The following is a 16,824-nucleotide window of genomic DNA, read 5'->3' as shown; positions in this document are numbered from 1 at the left end:
GTAAGTAAAAAAATAAAAATATATATATATATGAATAATAATAATAATAATAATAATGCAACTTTCTTTTATTATAGGGTATAGGGTATAAAAAACAGCAGCATCCCGCCAGGCTATGGCATGTTGTGCAGTGTACTGCACTGCGCTCTTGCACAGCAACCGGTGGAGCGAGTCAGTCCTCCTCCTCCTCCACCTCCACCACCCACCTTTCTTATCCACCCATCCATACACCAGATGAGGAAGTGTTCATCACACCCGTGTGCAGTTGGCTTTCAATAACAAGTATGTATTTTTTATGGTTTCATAATTCATCGATTCATGATGAAATCCACGCGGGATTACAATTAGGCCTACACATGTTTTTTTTAATATTGAACCTTTGTTAGTTAGATTAGCCTTATAGACTGAGATATATAGGCAACAACGTCAACAACAGTAGCTTGCTAACCCATATAAGCAGTGGATCTTACCATTCATCAGTGATGAAGACATGAAGTAACCCTACTTTTCCGCTAGAATCCAAGCTAATAGCTCTGTTTGTATTACATTATTTCACAGTGATCCCCCCCCCCTGTCTTCGCATCTGTTTTTGTTTTGGCTACGTGATGGACAGTCAGTACTGTCAGTACAGTACAGTACTGTATGTATGACTTTGATTGATTGAAATGTACTGTAATTCTGCAAACTGTTAATACATATTATGTATTAACAGTTTGCAGAATTACAGTACATTTCAAGCACAAACTCAATACAAAGACTGTTAACTGTGAGTGTACGACCCAATTAAGCATTACACTTGTTTACAAGAGGGTCCACCTTGTTCAATTCATCAAAAAACTTAGCCCCTCTCGGAACCCTCCATAAAGCTTTTCTGAAATTTTGATGAGTTTTATGTAGGGTCCCTGCTCATAACTATATTTTCGTATGGGAATTCTGGAACGCGGACATAAATATTCTCTCTAAGATCGTATCTGCAGCGTTTGACGGCCTTTTTTTCTTTTAGTTATTCTGAATTCGTGAACTTTAAGTACCTATACATTCCGCTGCGAATATCTCCTGTGGCGCGGAAGCCGTTAAGTATTTTTAATCTTTGTTTGACCGATTTGGTCGCTTTATTTCTTCTTGTTTGTTTACCGTTTATTGTACCGCCTCCCGGTGTGCGGTTGGCTTGTGCCGGCTACGTCCCTGCCTCTGATCTGCTCTGTCATAGCTATAGCGCCACTAGCTAGCCAGATAGGCGGTACAATGAGTCAATAAACAAGGAAGGAAGAGAAGAAATATTACAGTGAAGTTGCCTGGGCAGGGTGGGTCAGGGTGGTGCTTCACAGATATGCAGATAATAGACAAATACTTGACATACCAAGTTAGAAGGTGTGTGTATGTGTCATACACCTTGGCAGAACAGAATTGTGCAATCTATTTAAGTTGGTCTTGGTTGCATGACTTCCCCACCTACCACACACCTACCTAGATATTATGGTATCAAGTATGCAAATTGCAATCACACAGCCTAAGGTGACTTAGCTGCAATTTCTAGACTTTTTATAATGGGATGAATCTAGAGTTGCAATACCCTCCATTGACTCCCCATTCATCCAAATTGCTTTTGCGATCTGCTTGTATTAAACAACGTTAAACTCACCAACATTGCAGCTGTAGGGAAAGCTCTTTCAATCTGCAAAGCATTTGTTTCATAAAAATCCACCATAGACACGTAGACATGTTTTGAGCTACTTTCTGTCAATAAATTCTGTGCAGGTGATTCTTTCTCTAATTGTTGGAGTTTGCACTCGTTTTTTTTAACGGGTCGCTCTGCTGCCTCCTGCATTATGTGCAAATTCGAAACAGCTGGTACGCAGGGCCGTTCAGTCACTTCGACGAGTATTGCAACTCTAGATTCATCATTATTTAAAAAAATAGTTGCAAATTGCAGCTAAAGGTGACTATACTATACCGGTCTTGTATTAACCTTTTAATATTGTTATTGATGAATGAGTTAAATGTCCTTACCAGTTGCATTTTAGTTATTATTGAGGTACTATGTTAGTATGTTGTTATCCCTAACTAACATACTGTATTTGGGAGAGATGAGCCAAACGCAGACTTGCTGAGACAAACATACACATTACACATCTCGCACACAGGACACCGAGCAGAACCATGGACTTGATATTTACTGGTCGTCAAGCAGCATGCTTAAAAGTTGTTTTTTTTGTTTTTATCCACTGTGTTGTGTAGGTTTTGGGTCTCTCTAGGTCCTCTACTTCACAGTAGCCATGAAGCTTCGACTGCACTTTGTGGTTGACCCCATGGGTTGGCTGTGCATCAGTGTGGTGTTTGGCATCTGGTTGTACAACAGCCTCTTCGTTCCTACGTTAGTGCTGCTTCCGCACTACAAAGAAGGACACATCCCCTGGGCCATAGTTGTCTGTGAGTGTCCCCCACCCCAACTCTCTTTTTGACCCCTTTGACTTCTTTATGGTAAGATTTGGGTGATTCCACTTTTGGCGTCTTTCTTAAACGGTGTCCAGTTTGCTAATTCACAACAACTACTACTACTTTGGTGTTGAAACTTTGAATTTCTCTATTATAAACTTTCACAACAGCAAAGTACAAATCTATTTCGTGAAAAGGCTATACTACAGTGAATTCGGTTCACGGAAGTTGTTGTAGGCTATGTGGGGATTATCTGACGCGATCTGACGCATGTCTGTTATGAAAGAGTCTATCATGAGTGAAACAGTTATAGTCTTGTTTATAGGGTCAATGTAAGTAAAATAATATTGCCTTTCCATATGAGTATCTTTTTGTGTGACTGTGTGTTTGTGTGTGTGTGTGTGTGTGTGTGTGTGTGTGTGGTGAAATCTTCGGGAGGAAAAACTGGCTAGCGTCTGGACTGGCCTTTGGCTTTTAGATTGTCGTAGAGGTAAAACACAGATTTAAATTCTCCGCAGCATTGCCTCCAACCCTGGCCAACCCAGTCCGTCAGTACCAGGTGGTCCAACTATCTCATCCAATCAGGAGAGAGAACCCATTTATCGGATGACATTTTGTAGCGTTCCAAATCCAATTCAAAATGTGTCTGCTCATGTCTTTGTTTCATCATTTCTAATTTCACTTGTTTAGTCTATATCCTGTATGAGTTTTCTCTCCTTATTGGATGAAATTAGTTTCACTTGCATGTACATTTCACACTTAAACAGGGTTAAACATAGGACAACACATTAGGCCAATCAAGCCAAAAATGTTACTCCCCAGGGAGAAAACCAGCTGTGAATCTCTCCATTCATGCATGTTTCTGCACTAATCTCTGACATCATTTCACGTGTAATTTCAGGCTATTACATTGCGTCAGGCCTCTGCGTCGCAGCCCTGTTCAGAGCTTCCACAGCAGACCCAGGGCGTCTTCCCACGGACCCACAAATCCCTCTCTCTGGTAAGAAATACTAGTGGAAATTGTTCTCAGAAGCATTCTCCTTAAAGTTTTCATTTCAATACCAGTGCTCGAACTAATACCCACATAGTAGGGTTGTCCCGATCCGATTGGAAATTGGGGGCCAATCATCGGAATGGATCCATATCTATATCATGATATTAGCCTGGATATTGTATGTGATTTTGGATATTGTACTATTGTGATATGGCACAGGTGTTCTATGAAAATAGAATTATTGGATTGGGAAAAATAGTTTTCAGATGGGGGTCGGCAGCCAATTACATATATTTTTTGGGGGTCGTTGACATGAAAATGTTTGAGAAACATGGGTTTTTCAGAAAACTGTCAGAAGGCATTTGTAGAATCGCTCCCAGGTCAAAATGGGTTAAATGCGATTTTGCTAGATACCTGGACGCTTGTTAACCACTTAAACCCTATATAGTATATACTGTACACATCATTGAGTGGAGTCCCCAGGGGTCTACTTGAACCCCTCCTTTTTTCCTTCTACACCAAATATCTTTGCTGAAAATATCCCATATAAAAGCCCACAATATGGCACGTTGTGAGCTTGCAGATCAGACATTTTTACTGAATCTTCGCCTATTATGACTTGAAAACTATTCTGCAGAATAGCCCTTGAGATAAGCGACACTAGCTCTTAGGAAACTCCTAAGCAGCTTGTATGCAATTGGTCCAATTTGCATCACAAGCTTGTGATGCAAATCTTGCAATGTAACACTTTTTCTTCACTATTAATATACAATGTATAAAGAAAGGGATTAAGTGGTTATGTAATAGACCGATTGCTCCTTCAATTATCAGTGCAAGGAGGCAATGCTGATGTCAAGTGAAACTACTGTCCTTAGGCACGGCCCATTTCATTTGAATGAGTTGTAAATATGTTGTGCACCACCTTGGTGGGCTTTAATGCTGTCCTCTTTATTTCACAGAGCGAGACCACTGGGAATTGTGCAACAAGTGCAATTTAATGAGACCTAAAAGGTCTCACCACTGCAGTCGTTGTGGCCATTGTGTACGCAGAATGGACCACCACTGCCCTTGGTAAGGCTCCCTGAAACTCCTCTAAGCTGTATACAGAAGAAATGATTTTAAAAAAAGAATCCTACAAAAACAAATTTCCACTTTCAGGCATTGCTTTGAACTCTAAGCATGTTTATTTCCTAATATCTGTCTCTTTATTCCCTTTCAGGATAAATAACTGCGTGGGAGAGGACAACCACTGGCTGTTCCTGCAGCTTTGTTTTTACACTCAGGTCCTCAGTTTGTTCACCCTGGCCCTGGACTTTTGCCAGTATTATTACTTCCAGCCATTGATGGGACTAGACAAGGTAAAGAAGCTTTAGATCACATCACAAGAAGCAAGGCACAGCACTGTCAGATGTAAAAGCCTAGCTGCTTTGATGACGATGTGCAGAGAGACACTGACGGTGTATGTCTGTCTGTGTGTTTCTGTGTGCAGACAGAGAGACACTGACAGTGTATGTCTGTCTGTGTGTTTCTGTGTGCAGAGAGACACTGACAGTGAATGTCTGTCTGTGTGTTTCTGTGTGCAGAGAGACACTGACAGTGTGTGTCTGTCTGTGTGTTTGTGTGCAGAGAGACACTGACAGTGTGTGTGTTTCTGTGTGCAGAGAGACACTGACAGTGTGTGTGTTTCTGTGTGCAGAGAGACACTGACAGTGTATGTCTGTCTGTGTGTTTCTGTGTGCAGAGAGACTGACAGTGTGTGTCTGTCTGTGTGTTTCTGTGTGCAGAGAGACACTGACAGTGTATGTCTGTCTGTGTGTTTCTGTGTGCAGAGAGACTGACAGTGTGTGTCTGTCTGTGTGTTTCTGTGTGCAGAGAGACTGACAGTGTGTGTCTGTCTGTGTGTTTCTGTGTGCAGAGAGACACTGACAGTGTATGTCTGTCTGTGTGTTTCTGTGTGCAGAGAGACTGACAGTGTGTGTCTGTCTGTGTGTTTCTGTGTGCAGAGAGACACTGACAGTGTATGTCTGTCTGTGTGTTCCTGTGTGCAGAGAGACTGACAGTGTGTGTCTGTCTGTGTGTTTCTGTGTGCAGAGAGACACTGACAGTGTGTGTCTGTCTGTGTGTTCCTGTGTGCAGAGCGTTGCTGAAAATGAGCACTTGTGCTCAGCTACTACCCTGGGGTAAAACAAGTGCTCAATGTTCTGCTACTGGAGTATTTCAAGGATCTTTATCTAGGCCCCCTAAACCAGTGTTTCCCAACCTTTTTTGCTCCAGGGCACACTTTTCATAGCCTAAAAATCTCGGGGCACACCATACGGTGTATAGGCCTATCTATATATATACATACATTATGTATATATATATATATATATATATATATATATATATATATATATATATATATATATTTATATTTATATATATATACATACATACAGTGTAGGGGTTAATAAAGTGACAACTTTTACAATACCATTTACCAATTACCAATTACCATTATCCAAATTAATTCCTTATTGTCTCCACCAGGCCGAAGGCATGTGGGGAGAGTATGTTTTGCACTCCGTCCGTCCGTGTGTCCGTCCGTGTGTGTGTGTGTGTGTCCGTCCGTCCGTTAGTAACTAATCTCGGCCACCGTTAACCCGGTCGATGCCAAATTTTCCAGAACGGCCTGTTATAGCGCCACCAGGAGGCCGCTTTGTGAAAAACAACTTTTTGCACAGTACACCTACAGATTTTGTCCAAACATCACGCAAATTGGTACACAGTCTCTCTACAGCCATTCAACGAAACCGGTCTTTCAGATTTCTCAGACTCCATCCTGATTGGTTAAGATTGGCTTCCAAAGTTCACAGGAGTGCTCAGTTTCAAACAAAATGCTGCAAATCATCAACACATCGCGTGATTTCCTTCAAATTGTGCACCCACATTCCCACTAGGCCGAGGACGAAATGCCACATGAACAATTTCAACTCAGCCTCAAGGTGGCGCTATAACTGGCCGAAAAGTGTTTTACCTCTAACTCCACGAATCTGTGGATCACTTTGTATGCCAACTCCCTAGAGGCCAAGGAAAAACCTTTGTCTGGAATTTTTCACATCTGCTCTTTATAGCGCCACCAGGAGGCCCACATATGTAAAACACATTTTCTATTATTACTCCTTCAGATTTTATCCAAATTTCACGCAAATCGGTACACATGATCTCCATAGTCATGTGATCAACACAGGTTTGTTTGATTTCTCATATTCCATCCTGATTGGCCACGATTGGCTCCTACAGTTTTCAGGAGTAGCAAATGGCCACAACTCGGCAGCGTCCGATTGCGATGAAACTGTGCACGCATATTCCCACTAGGCTGAGGAAGAATCCTGGTGGAGACCTGTGCCGATTGGCACTTTATCTAGTTATATATATTTTTTTAAATACATTTTGGAGAAAAAAATAGCTCATATGCAATGTGAAATGCCACCTAATTCTTAATCCTTTTCCTTGTCTTTATTATGGGCCATCTTGTGAAAGCTGCATGCTTTTATTGTGAAGGGTCTCAGTTCTCACAGCCTACATATTTCCACGTGCTAAAAATAGCTGATCGACAAGCTCACAACGTGTTGCATCGGCAACGCGTTGTGAGCTTGTCGATCAGCCATTTTCAGCATGCAAGCATAACACGTGTACGACGAAGAATAAATCGGGCATCACTGCGCTTCTGTCGAGGGAGGGAGATATATTTTGTTGGCCGTTGTCCATAGATGTCCATGTTTGGACATCTATGGACAGCTATTTTTCGTGGCACATTATGTTTAATCACAACAACGTCACGTTTACTTTACCTCCTCAGTGTTTGGGTCGGGGGACATGTAGGACTGTATGTGTCTGCTGTCTACGTGCATATGCGCTCTGCGCGCTCCAGTCTTTCGGGAGGGAGCGAAATGTAGCGTCTTCTGCATGCATCTAAGCATTAACATTTCAATGGCCGAGCGTCGTTAGTCTATTGTTCCGTGTTGTTGTTATCGCACGTCTAATGGTTAGACGTGTGACAACGCAACAATAGGAAGCCTGCAGCCCAGTAGCTATAATATTGCTTTCGGGGGAGGGTTAGTGTGCCGCCTGATTTTGACAGAAAGTAACACTAACTTAGTGTTACTTTCTGACAAATCAGGCGGCACACCTGGACATATCAAAGGCACAGTAAAGTGCTGCGGTACATAGGTTGAGAAACACTGCCCTAAACTATAAAACAAAAAAGTGTTGGATGTACAGTATAATGGTGTAAAACATTCGGGGCTTTAAAATATGACATATACCGAGGCTGCCGGGATTGTTTAATTACCATTGGAGCATAACGCCGAAGTATTTGCGCCTTTGATCCATGAAAATCCCCCTGAAAATAGTCCCATGGCTTGTTGTCGAACTGAAAAATAATCCATCGTGGTGATGCGGAAGAATAACAAGCAGTAAGGGCTCATGGAGCCCAGTGAAAACTACCGTTCACTTGGATTGAACTCATTTTCCGAGAAGCCCTTGCATCCCAGTGCACGGCTCGATTACCGGTTACATCATCATAACGCATCAGCCTCGTCACCAGGTCCGTGACAAATACGCTATTTATTTTAAATTATTTAAAAAAACGGCGAGTTCAGCACATAAAACAAATAGAGTTTAGCGTATTAGGCAGGGGAAGAACAGGGATTATAATGCGGGTTTAGCGGGTTATGTAGTCAATGTGATAAATTATTTAATGACATTTTGTTTAGCTTTTATTTGCCTCTTCCAGGATAAATTCACGACACACCATGAACTGGCACTGATCCGAGTCTCGGCACTCATGGGCATGGTCATGTTCGGAGGCATGAGCAGCCTCTTCTACACTCAGATGACCGGCATCCTGTCTGTAAGTACTGTAACTGCCTCCACACATTCTGGAGCACGACGGCAGCATGACAGACGAGAATTATAATGACTGATGTAAGTTATGAACCAGACGCCACAAGCGTGTCCTAGACCTAGACACTGCCACACATCCAGTTACATCCACGCAGGTGCTGAATGGAATACAAATGAAAAGATGAATACATGCTGGCGTCGTTGACGCGCAACTCCACTCACACGAGTCGCGAGAGACTCATGATGGAGACAGACGGCGTCTACAAATTCCTTCCCCCCCCCCCCCCCCCCCCCCCCCCGCCAACCCAAAATGAGACATGGACGAGACAGAGACCCACTTCTGGTCCGTTATTACAGTGTACTGCAGGCCAGCCATAGAAGCCCATTGAAAACTTTGTCAACATATCTTTTGTTTATTCAATAGGACGTGTATCACATTTAATGTACCACCTGAATGGGTTACCCGGGCCGTATTGCTAACAGAGCAGAGGGGCAGACAGGGAACCTGACGCTTTTAACGATGTAGTGAAATGGCTTTTTGGGCATTTTATTTTGACGTTTCAACCTCAGACGGCAGAATCTTAGTTTCTGAACCAATCAGAGTGTCGCATCCCTCCAGGCTATGGGGACGTAGGTCCGTCTCATGCACGACCACATGCACGCACATGCACAGTGGTCTGTTTACAAGTGACAGAGAGACGGCATCAAAGCCAGGGGGTTATCTCTAACCTGTACACAACCTATATACATATTTTAGCGTGATGATTACGTTTAAAACGATGAATACACTGTCATCTTGAATGAGATTAAAAACGGAGTAGTTTGTAATCAAAACCAGCTGTGTTTGGACGTGCAGCAATGGGAACCAAACGGTTGAGCTTCATCTGTATTGATGTGAGCCTCGTCATCACGCAGCACGTGATAATATATTTTTATTTTTATGGACATTTGATATAAAAACACACAAAAATGAGATTTTCTTTGGCATCCATTGTTAGGTATGCTCATATGATGACTACGGATATGCTCTAAAAGTGTGAAAAACGTATTTTTCATTTCACTACATCTTTAATGACATCACAGTCATGCCTGTTTTATTGTTATAAAAGGGTCCTTTGGTTCCATTTGTAGTTGGCTAAGGCTACACTCACAGTTACAGAGTCACCTGGACAGATCCTGTTGTTGTTTCCATACACACATAAATACAGATAAAGAGAGATATTTATTTATTTCATAGCACAATTCTGGAGATATAAGGCAGCAGGTGGTAATTAATTGATAATTGATCAATTCTTGTTTTCATTGTGTTATGTGTAATTTCAGACAATTAACACTGCCAGTCCACTCTAACAGACCCACACGCTTGCATAATAAGTTAAACAGCTTACATGTGTGTTAAGTAGAGTAAAGCTCACTTATCTTGGCTGCTAAGTACCCGTATCTGTAGCTGTCCTTGACAATCCTGTTATCCTCCCCGTCTAATTCATATGTTCAGTTGGAATACTGGAAAGCTCGCCTCAAAACACAAATCTGGTGGAACAGCTCAGACAGGGGTTTCTAATCTAAACGTAACCCAAGTAAACTACAGTATGCTTAAACGGTTAAACCTAACCTTATTCCTAACCTTAACCTCAGTAAAACGGTGCCAAACCCTAACCCTATTCCTAAACTTAACCCCGGTAAAACTATATGCCCAACCCTAAATTTATTTCTAACCTTATTCTCTGTAAAACAAATACAAGTTTACAAAAACCGCACCACCGAGCGGTCGGCGGAAAAATAAAACGAGGGCGGGGTTTTAAGGCGAGCATTCTGGATACCGCCAGTTTGTTACATTAACCCATCTCGGGCGGGAACCCCTTTTGGTATTTAAAACATTATGTTATACTTTAGCTATTGAAAAATAGCTCATAGCCTTGCACCGAGTGTAAATGTGCCTCAAATCTTTGAATATATATTATTACAGAGTGAACATTTTAACTCAAATCTTTGCTTCTGGGGAGGTCTCTGGAACAACATATTTTCAGATGGGGGGCAGAGGCATATTACATTTTTTATTTATTTTTTATCACCTGCTACTATTTGTTTGAAACGTATAATCATTTGCTTGTTTCTCCACAAACAGGACACCACCACTATTGAGAAAATGGCGCAGTTCTCAAGTGAAACGTGAGTCTCTTTAAATATCCTCCTACAAAGTTGTTTTGCACCTCATGTCTAATCTCACCTACATCCTTAAATCCTCCTAACTTTCTGAAAACTGAAATGATGGAGCTTGCACTAAAACGAATCTCACCTGCATCTTTACAATGTAAACCTGTGATGTGACAACATTGTCTATTCAGATCCTGTTTGTGAATCAGCTATGATTGAAAACAAACAAAGTCATGCAGATATTCGTGGTGCCCCCCCCCCCCCCCTCACAGATTTGGATCAGCAAGATCCTGGCAGTGGGCACTAGCTGAGGTGTTTGGCACGCACTGGAAGGTCCTCTGGCTCATCCCTCTTAGAAGCAGACGACCCCTCCATATCCACCACTATCGCACTCAAGTTTAGACGATGCAATGGAAACTGTTAACTCCTACCGGGTCCAGATGGTAAGAATTGCCCCCGTTCGGCAAAGGAGAGCCACTGAAAACACACTGTAGGCTTCCATCTGCTTGTCTCTGTCACCTTCCTCTTCCGTGCCATGGCAACTGGGCAGCAGTCGTTGTGTTTACCAGTGGATACATAAAGCTTTTTTTTTTTTTTTACTTTTACTTTTTTACCTTTCTCCGTTGTGCCCACATAGGCAGTAAAGCAGGGTCAAGTACAGTGTTCAACTAGCGACAAGGCAATGTTTTGTTGACCTCAATCATACATATTACTCACTGTGACTGCTGCAGTTGGTAAGCATTTAAAATAAGGCAATTGCATCGCAAGGACGGACATCGTCACCTCAAAGCCACTGGCAGAAGGGAACCATCTCAGGTTACTTTTAATAAAGAGCCTCCACTACCAACTTTGAAACAACACGACAGACAAAACTACAATAACTCCAGTGTGGCCATAAGAACGGCTGTTTGTTGAGTTGTGCCTTGTTCTTATTTTCGTTTTATTGTTATTATTATTATTATTTTACGTCTATATTGTAAGTTGTCGCGCGCGCGCGCGCGTGTGTGTGTGTGTGTGTGTGTGTGTGTGTGTGTGTGTGTGTGTTTAGTTTTTTACGTATCTGGTAAAAAACGTTTTTTACGTATCTGGTATCTTTTACGTATAGTGATCTCCCAGTGGAATAGATCAAATATTTCACCTGTCTGTGAAGGAAGTGAAACCACTATATGAAGTGAAGGATGGAGCATTCACATATTGATAATCATTGTTTTTATACGGTTCTGTTGTTTTAATTAATTAGTATATTTATTATATTACAAGATTGTTTTGTCGACGCATGCACAAAGGAAACGCGAGTTGTTAACTTGAACATTGCTGGGATTCGCTGGATTATTATTAATATGTATCTGGGTACATTTAAAATACTTTTTTATAGTGCTTTTTTTTCTTCCATGCTGTGACAGTCAGCAGACTAACAGAATCTACCTTAGGCTGTATACACCACAGACATTTCTGTCACGTAATAGAACAACTGTTGGACCCTACACGCACGCGGACATGGGTTGTTTTAGTGCATATTATGTTTTCCAAGATGTCTTTTGAATTCCACATTGAAATGTGTCTCTTCATGATCCTTCAGGTTAACTTGACCCATTTTGACCTGAGATCAGATTCTAAAAATGTTTTCTGCATCCTGACAGTTTTCTGAAAAAGCTATGTTTCTATGTCAGTCGTTCTTCGATTTTTCAAAAATAGCTAAAGCATAACATAATGCTAACACCAAAAGGGGTTCCCGCCCAAAATGGTTCAAGTCAACTTATTACCTTGGGCCCTATAGAGGGTTATGCGTTTGCATAAATATTTCTGTGCCTCAGTAGTGATAATGTTACATTGAGTAAAAAATAATTATGTTCGTATAACTTAACGGAGTATGGGAGCTCGCTTTTTGTAAATGTAATTTGGTCAGGCACAATCCTAATGTAACCGCATTCTTTTTCAGGTTTGGTTGGTCAGGCACAATCATAATGTAACCATTATTTTTCATGTTTGGTAGGATTAGTTGGGTAAGGGATAATATCTGCCTAGGGGGTCATTGTCGGGAGGTAATTCACCGACAGGGGGTTTAACTACGCGAAGCAGAGGTGGTAAATCACCCTGAAGGTGAATTATCTCCCGAAAATTACCACCTAGGGCCTAGGCAGATATTATCCAGCTTATTACATACTTGATACATAACTTAATAAATTGATCCCAAAACACAACAAAACAAGATATTTCCTTGCTTGCGGTAATGAAAGTATTCCATTACTTTCATCTGCCCAGCTGCAGCCGGAAAACAAGGAAGTGAGTTGATCAAATGGAATCTATTTTCGGGTACTGCTTCGTCTATTTCTCGCTCAAATGTTTTCCAAAAACATTTTTGAGAGCAATGTTTAGCTGTAAATGACATTGTGGCTGTCATGTTGGAAACGGCAGTAAATCAAGCGGGGCACAGCAGATGCTCTGAGGGTTTGGCATCGGTCTGTTATAGAGCAGAGCGGTCTGTTATCAAGAAATAACACACCGCTGAAATCTGCGATTGACCGTTCAGAATCAAGCATTCAACCAAGCCGTGTAGTAATGTTTGTTATTGATTTACTGTTTGCTTTGCTTGTTTCTTTGTGTTGCCCCATATAGCCTTATTTTCTTTAATTAAGAGCCAATGCAGACTCATAGAAACCTGGCGTCAGTGATGGTGTCACCAGACTTTCCACCTCGGAGGACACTGTCTGCTAACCACGGAGCAAAGAGGCAGGCGGGGGCTTGTCGAACCCAAAATTGCAATTTGCTGTTGATTTTGTAAATGACCGGTCCGTGCCAAAATCCAAAATACCAAACACGCAGGCAAGGGAAAATATGCGACTGCGCCCCTCTATAAATGGTCAATTTGCCCGTCCCGTGTGCTTCACACCAATGCACCTGCCCCAGAAATAGAGTCCCTTGTGTCTCTTCTATCAAGCTTTAGCATTTGCGGATGCAGTCAGTCAGTGGCACAAATGCTTTGTGTTTTTCATATTGTACGGTCATATATATGACTTGTGACTTATACGATTTAGGTCTTATTTATGAAGGATGGTCCTATACTCATGTAACGTTATTGTGTGTGAAGAATCAAAGGAGTCTTTGTGTGGTGGTCCGGTGTCCAGCTGGCTGCACTAGAGAATGGTTTCCATTGTATAACTGATACTGGAAAAAGGGACTTCATGTAAGGTTAAGATGAGTTGACGTGCATCTCTACCAGATATGTTCTATGCTACTTAGTTGTAAATGAACGTTAACATGCCATGTGAAATATTAGGTTTTCCAAGTAGTTTTTAAGTGCCTGTCAAGAAGCTGTTATTCTTTTGCCAGTTCCCACTTAGCACTTAGCTCACACACACACACCTTGCGTTGGTCTTCGTACAAACCAAAGTCCTAGCTAATGGAAGAAATGAGAATAGAACTAATTCATGTTTTTACCGTGGCCGTATCAACATTCTGGAGGCCATGCTTTAATATATGCACTAATTTATTTAGCACACTGGTCCATGTGAATAAAAGTTTATGCTGTTAGTCAATTTTATCATATTGTATTGAACTTTGTTTTAATCAAATTGCCATTTCTTATATTGTCTTGTATTTTGATTTTTTTTTCTAGAAATCATTGTCATCATGACTCATTGATATTGAATTGTGATTTGAAATTGAATTAATTCAACGGCTGCTATTGCTTTGTAACATTATTTTTGGTTTTGTTTCAGGGATTATTTTTGTATTTATTTCAGGGATATGTAGATGTACATAATTGGCATACAAAAATGTATTGATGTCTTAAGTTATTTTTGATGCTGTAATTGTTCAAGCAATAACCACTTATTGAAACAGTACAGCAATTGTAATAGTGGAGTGAGAGGTGAGAAAGTTACTGTCACCATTTAAACTGACATACGTTTTAGTTTATTTTTTACACTTTTCACACATGCTCTATTGCCAAAAACACTTGAGCATCGCTACTATAGAGTATTATAGTATTTATGTTACATTTGCTAGTGTGTGCAGCTTCACTCATTATAATCTTAACATAGCAACGTGTTGACCTGAGCAGTTGGGGTTCAGACTCAGAGTTCCATTAAATGTTTTTTATTTGAATGAGGAGGAGGCAGCAGATCACAGATAAAACATTTGCTACGTTCAGGGCGATAGACTGCTCACTGCCAACCACATTATCTGGTGTTACCCAGGGCTTTGTGTTCAGTTCTGTACTGTTTCTTATACTTGTACCACCACAGCATATGGCCATGTTTCTCCACCTTTCCTTTTATCATGTTTACGTTCTCATGGATGTATGTTTTAGGGATGCGCCTAAAATGTCATTCATCGTCTCGTCTCAAACGCTGGAACAATGAAGTTTTGAGAATTTTATTTAATGGAGTTTATATAATGGTAACAAACAAATAGATGTCCACTTCTTTCTCTCCAGCTTACGTATAATACATTGTCTATTATCCACTTTTGAAAATTGTAATATTTGTGATGATAGAGGTCATCATATAGTTATTATTCCAATAAATAAGATTCTGAGTAAATGTGAAGTGGTTTGTATTCTGTACTTAAAGTTATTTTTTATCAGTTCCTTGCCCAGAGTAGTGACAGAAAATCCCATCTCTTTGATGTGTGATGCCATAATCTCAGGTTTGCCTACACCCACCACCCCTCTGATGTGAGCATTCCATTCCATTCCCCCTGTTTGTTTCCAAACCCAGACTTCAGGGGGAGGGAAACAAAACAGCCTATCCTAGCCTTTGTATTGAATGAGAGCAGGGTGCAAAGCTACTGTGATCCAGCCAGAGATATACAGTAAATGAGAGAAATTATGTAGGCATAAAAGGGAATGAAATAATTATCCTATGAATGTGCTCTGGCACTGGTTGGCTGTGTGCACATGTCTGGACATGTGCGAATACAATATCAACAATCAGGGGGTTCTGCCCTCTAAACTGATGAAGAGAAAGATCATAATGTCATATTTGTATCTCAGTGCAGTGGTCAGTGGCCTCATCAAATGCTCATCGTCCAAAAAAGTAAATGTGTAATGTGTGCATGATCCGTGAACTTAATCTATGTTGCCTCTGCCTAAATAGTTACATGTTCGGCATTCGGCACATGCCGTGCCGGATTTATAGGAGTTGAGGCCCCTGGGCTAGAGCAAATGTTTAGCCACCAGTGGTAAATCCGGCCCTGGGCTGCTGGGCACATGCTATACAAACAAACACATGCCCATTCAACACACAAGTTGGACTGACCTCAGTGCTCCCTCCTTAGTTTCCAAGTATTGACCACACATATTATCAAAAGTTCATTCGATTTTAGCTTTATCCTTTCTTGTCCAGTGCTGATATCATAACCTCATATCTGCGGCTGTATCTTCTAACACTGCAAATGTAAATGAGCACAGACAAATTAGACACATGTTTCACAATATGTTCCTAGTTAGACACAGAGGTAAGATGGAATGCCTTTGTCCTCTTTGACAAGTAGCCACCTGTTAATCCACCAATTAGGATAGTGGTGGTGCATGTTAAAAATTAACCTGTTTAATATCAATCAATTAACATCCATCCACATTCTCCTCGAATCTTGAAGTAGATACTAACAGTAGTTTGTATAATGCCGGAAGTTTAATATTTCAGCAAATGGACCATGGGCTGAACAAGTTTAAGATCCACTGCTGTCGAGATAATGGCAATCTTCTCTAACAGTACATATTAAATGTGTTCCTAATCTCTGGTTGTGCTTGGTCAACTGAGATAATTAAGTGACCACCTGCTATTTTTTACTGTACTTGACATCTGGCTGAACAAAAGAAATAGTTGGCCATAGGCTTGATAAACATAAACTATGCCTGGAACAGTTATGTCTCAGATGCAAGCCCTGTCTATGATGTTTACGAGTAAGATTAGAGTTATAGGGGCTTGTCGTGTTGCACCCATTTTGCTAAGCCTAGACAATGATTTTGGCGTTTCTTTCCATATGGTCCCATGATATACGCTGAGTTTATATCACAAACGTTAAGCTGAATATTCAGTGTCCTGCATGATCGGTTCCATCTGCAAAATCTGTTCACGGCACGCCATCATTTTTGTCATTCATGTTGTAGCTCTGACCTACATGCAAGAGGTAGCCTACAACATTCAGTCACATACAGTACACGTTTGTTGGAGTGTAGACTTAAAACCCATTTAGACCTGAGGACGATTCTACAAATGTCTTCTAAATCCTGTTTCTATATCAGTGGTTCTCAAACTATTTCACGTCAAGGACCCCAAAAATTATATGTAATTGGCCGCTGACCCCCATCTGAAAATGTGTTGTTCCAGGGAACCCCCCAGAAGCAA

General features: G+C 41.1%; 1 protein-coding gene across 1 annotated transcript; it reads left to right on the top strand.

Annotated features, from left to right (window-relative positions):
- The first annotated feature begins 149 nt into the window (after positions 1 to 149).
- On the top strand, positions 150 to 11,475 carry zdhhc21 (zDHHC palmitoyltransferase 21). The gene is made up of 8 exons (XM_083788711.1): positions 150 to 282; positions 2,239 to 2,430; positions 3,338 to 3,436; positions 4,390 to 4,501; positions 4,650 to 4,788; positions 8,208 to 8,324; positions 10,443 to 10,486; positions 10,744 to 11,475. Exons 2-8 carry the CDS (start codon positions 2,277 to 2,279, stop codon positions 10,871 to 10,873), a joined length of 795 nt encoding a protein of 264 aa, XP_083644837.1. The 5' UTR covers positions 150 to 282; positions 2,239 to 2,276; the 3' UTR covers positions 10,874 to 11,475.
- The last annotated feature ends 5,349 nt before the right edge of the window (positions 11,476 to 16,824 follow it).

This window comes from Protomyctophum parallelum (assembly GCF_964188405.1).
Source record: "Protomyctophum parallelum genome assembly, chromosome: 18".
In the NCBI taxonomy this organism is placed as follows: Eukaryota; Metazoa; Chordata; class Actinopteri; order Myctophiformes; family Myctophidae; genus Protomyctophum; species Protomyctophum parallelum.
The sequence above is the reverse complement of the archived record's forward strand: the minus strand, read 5'-3'. Positions and strand labels throughout refer to the sequence as shown.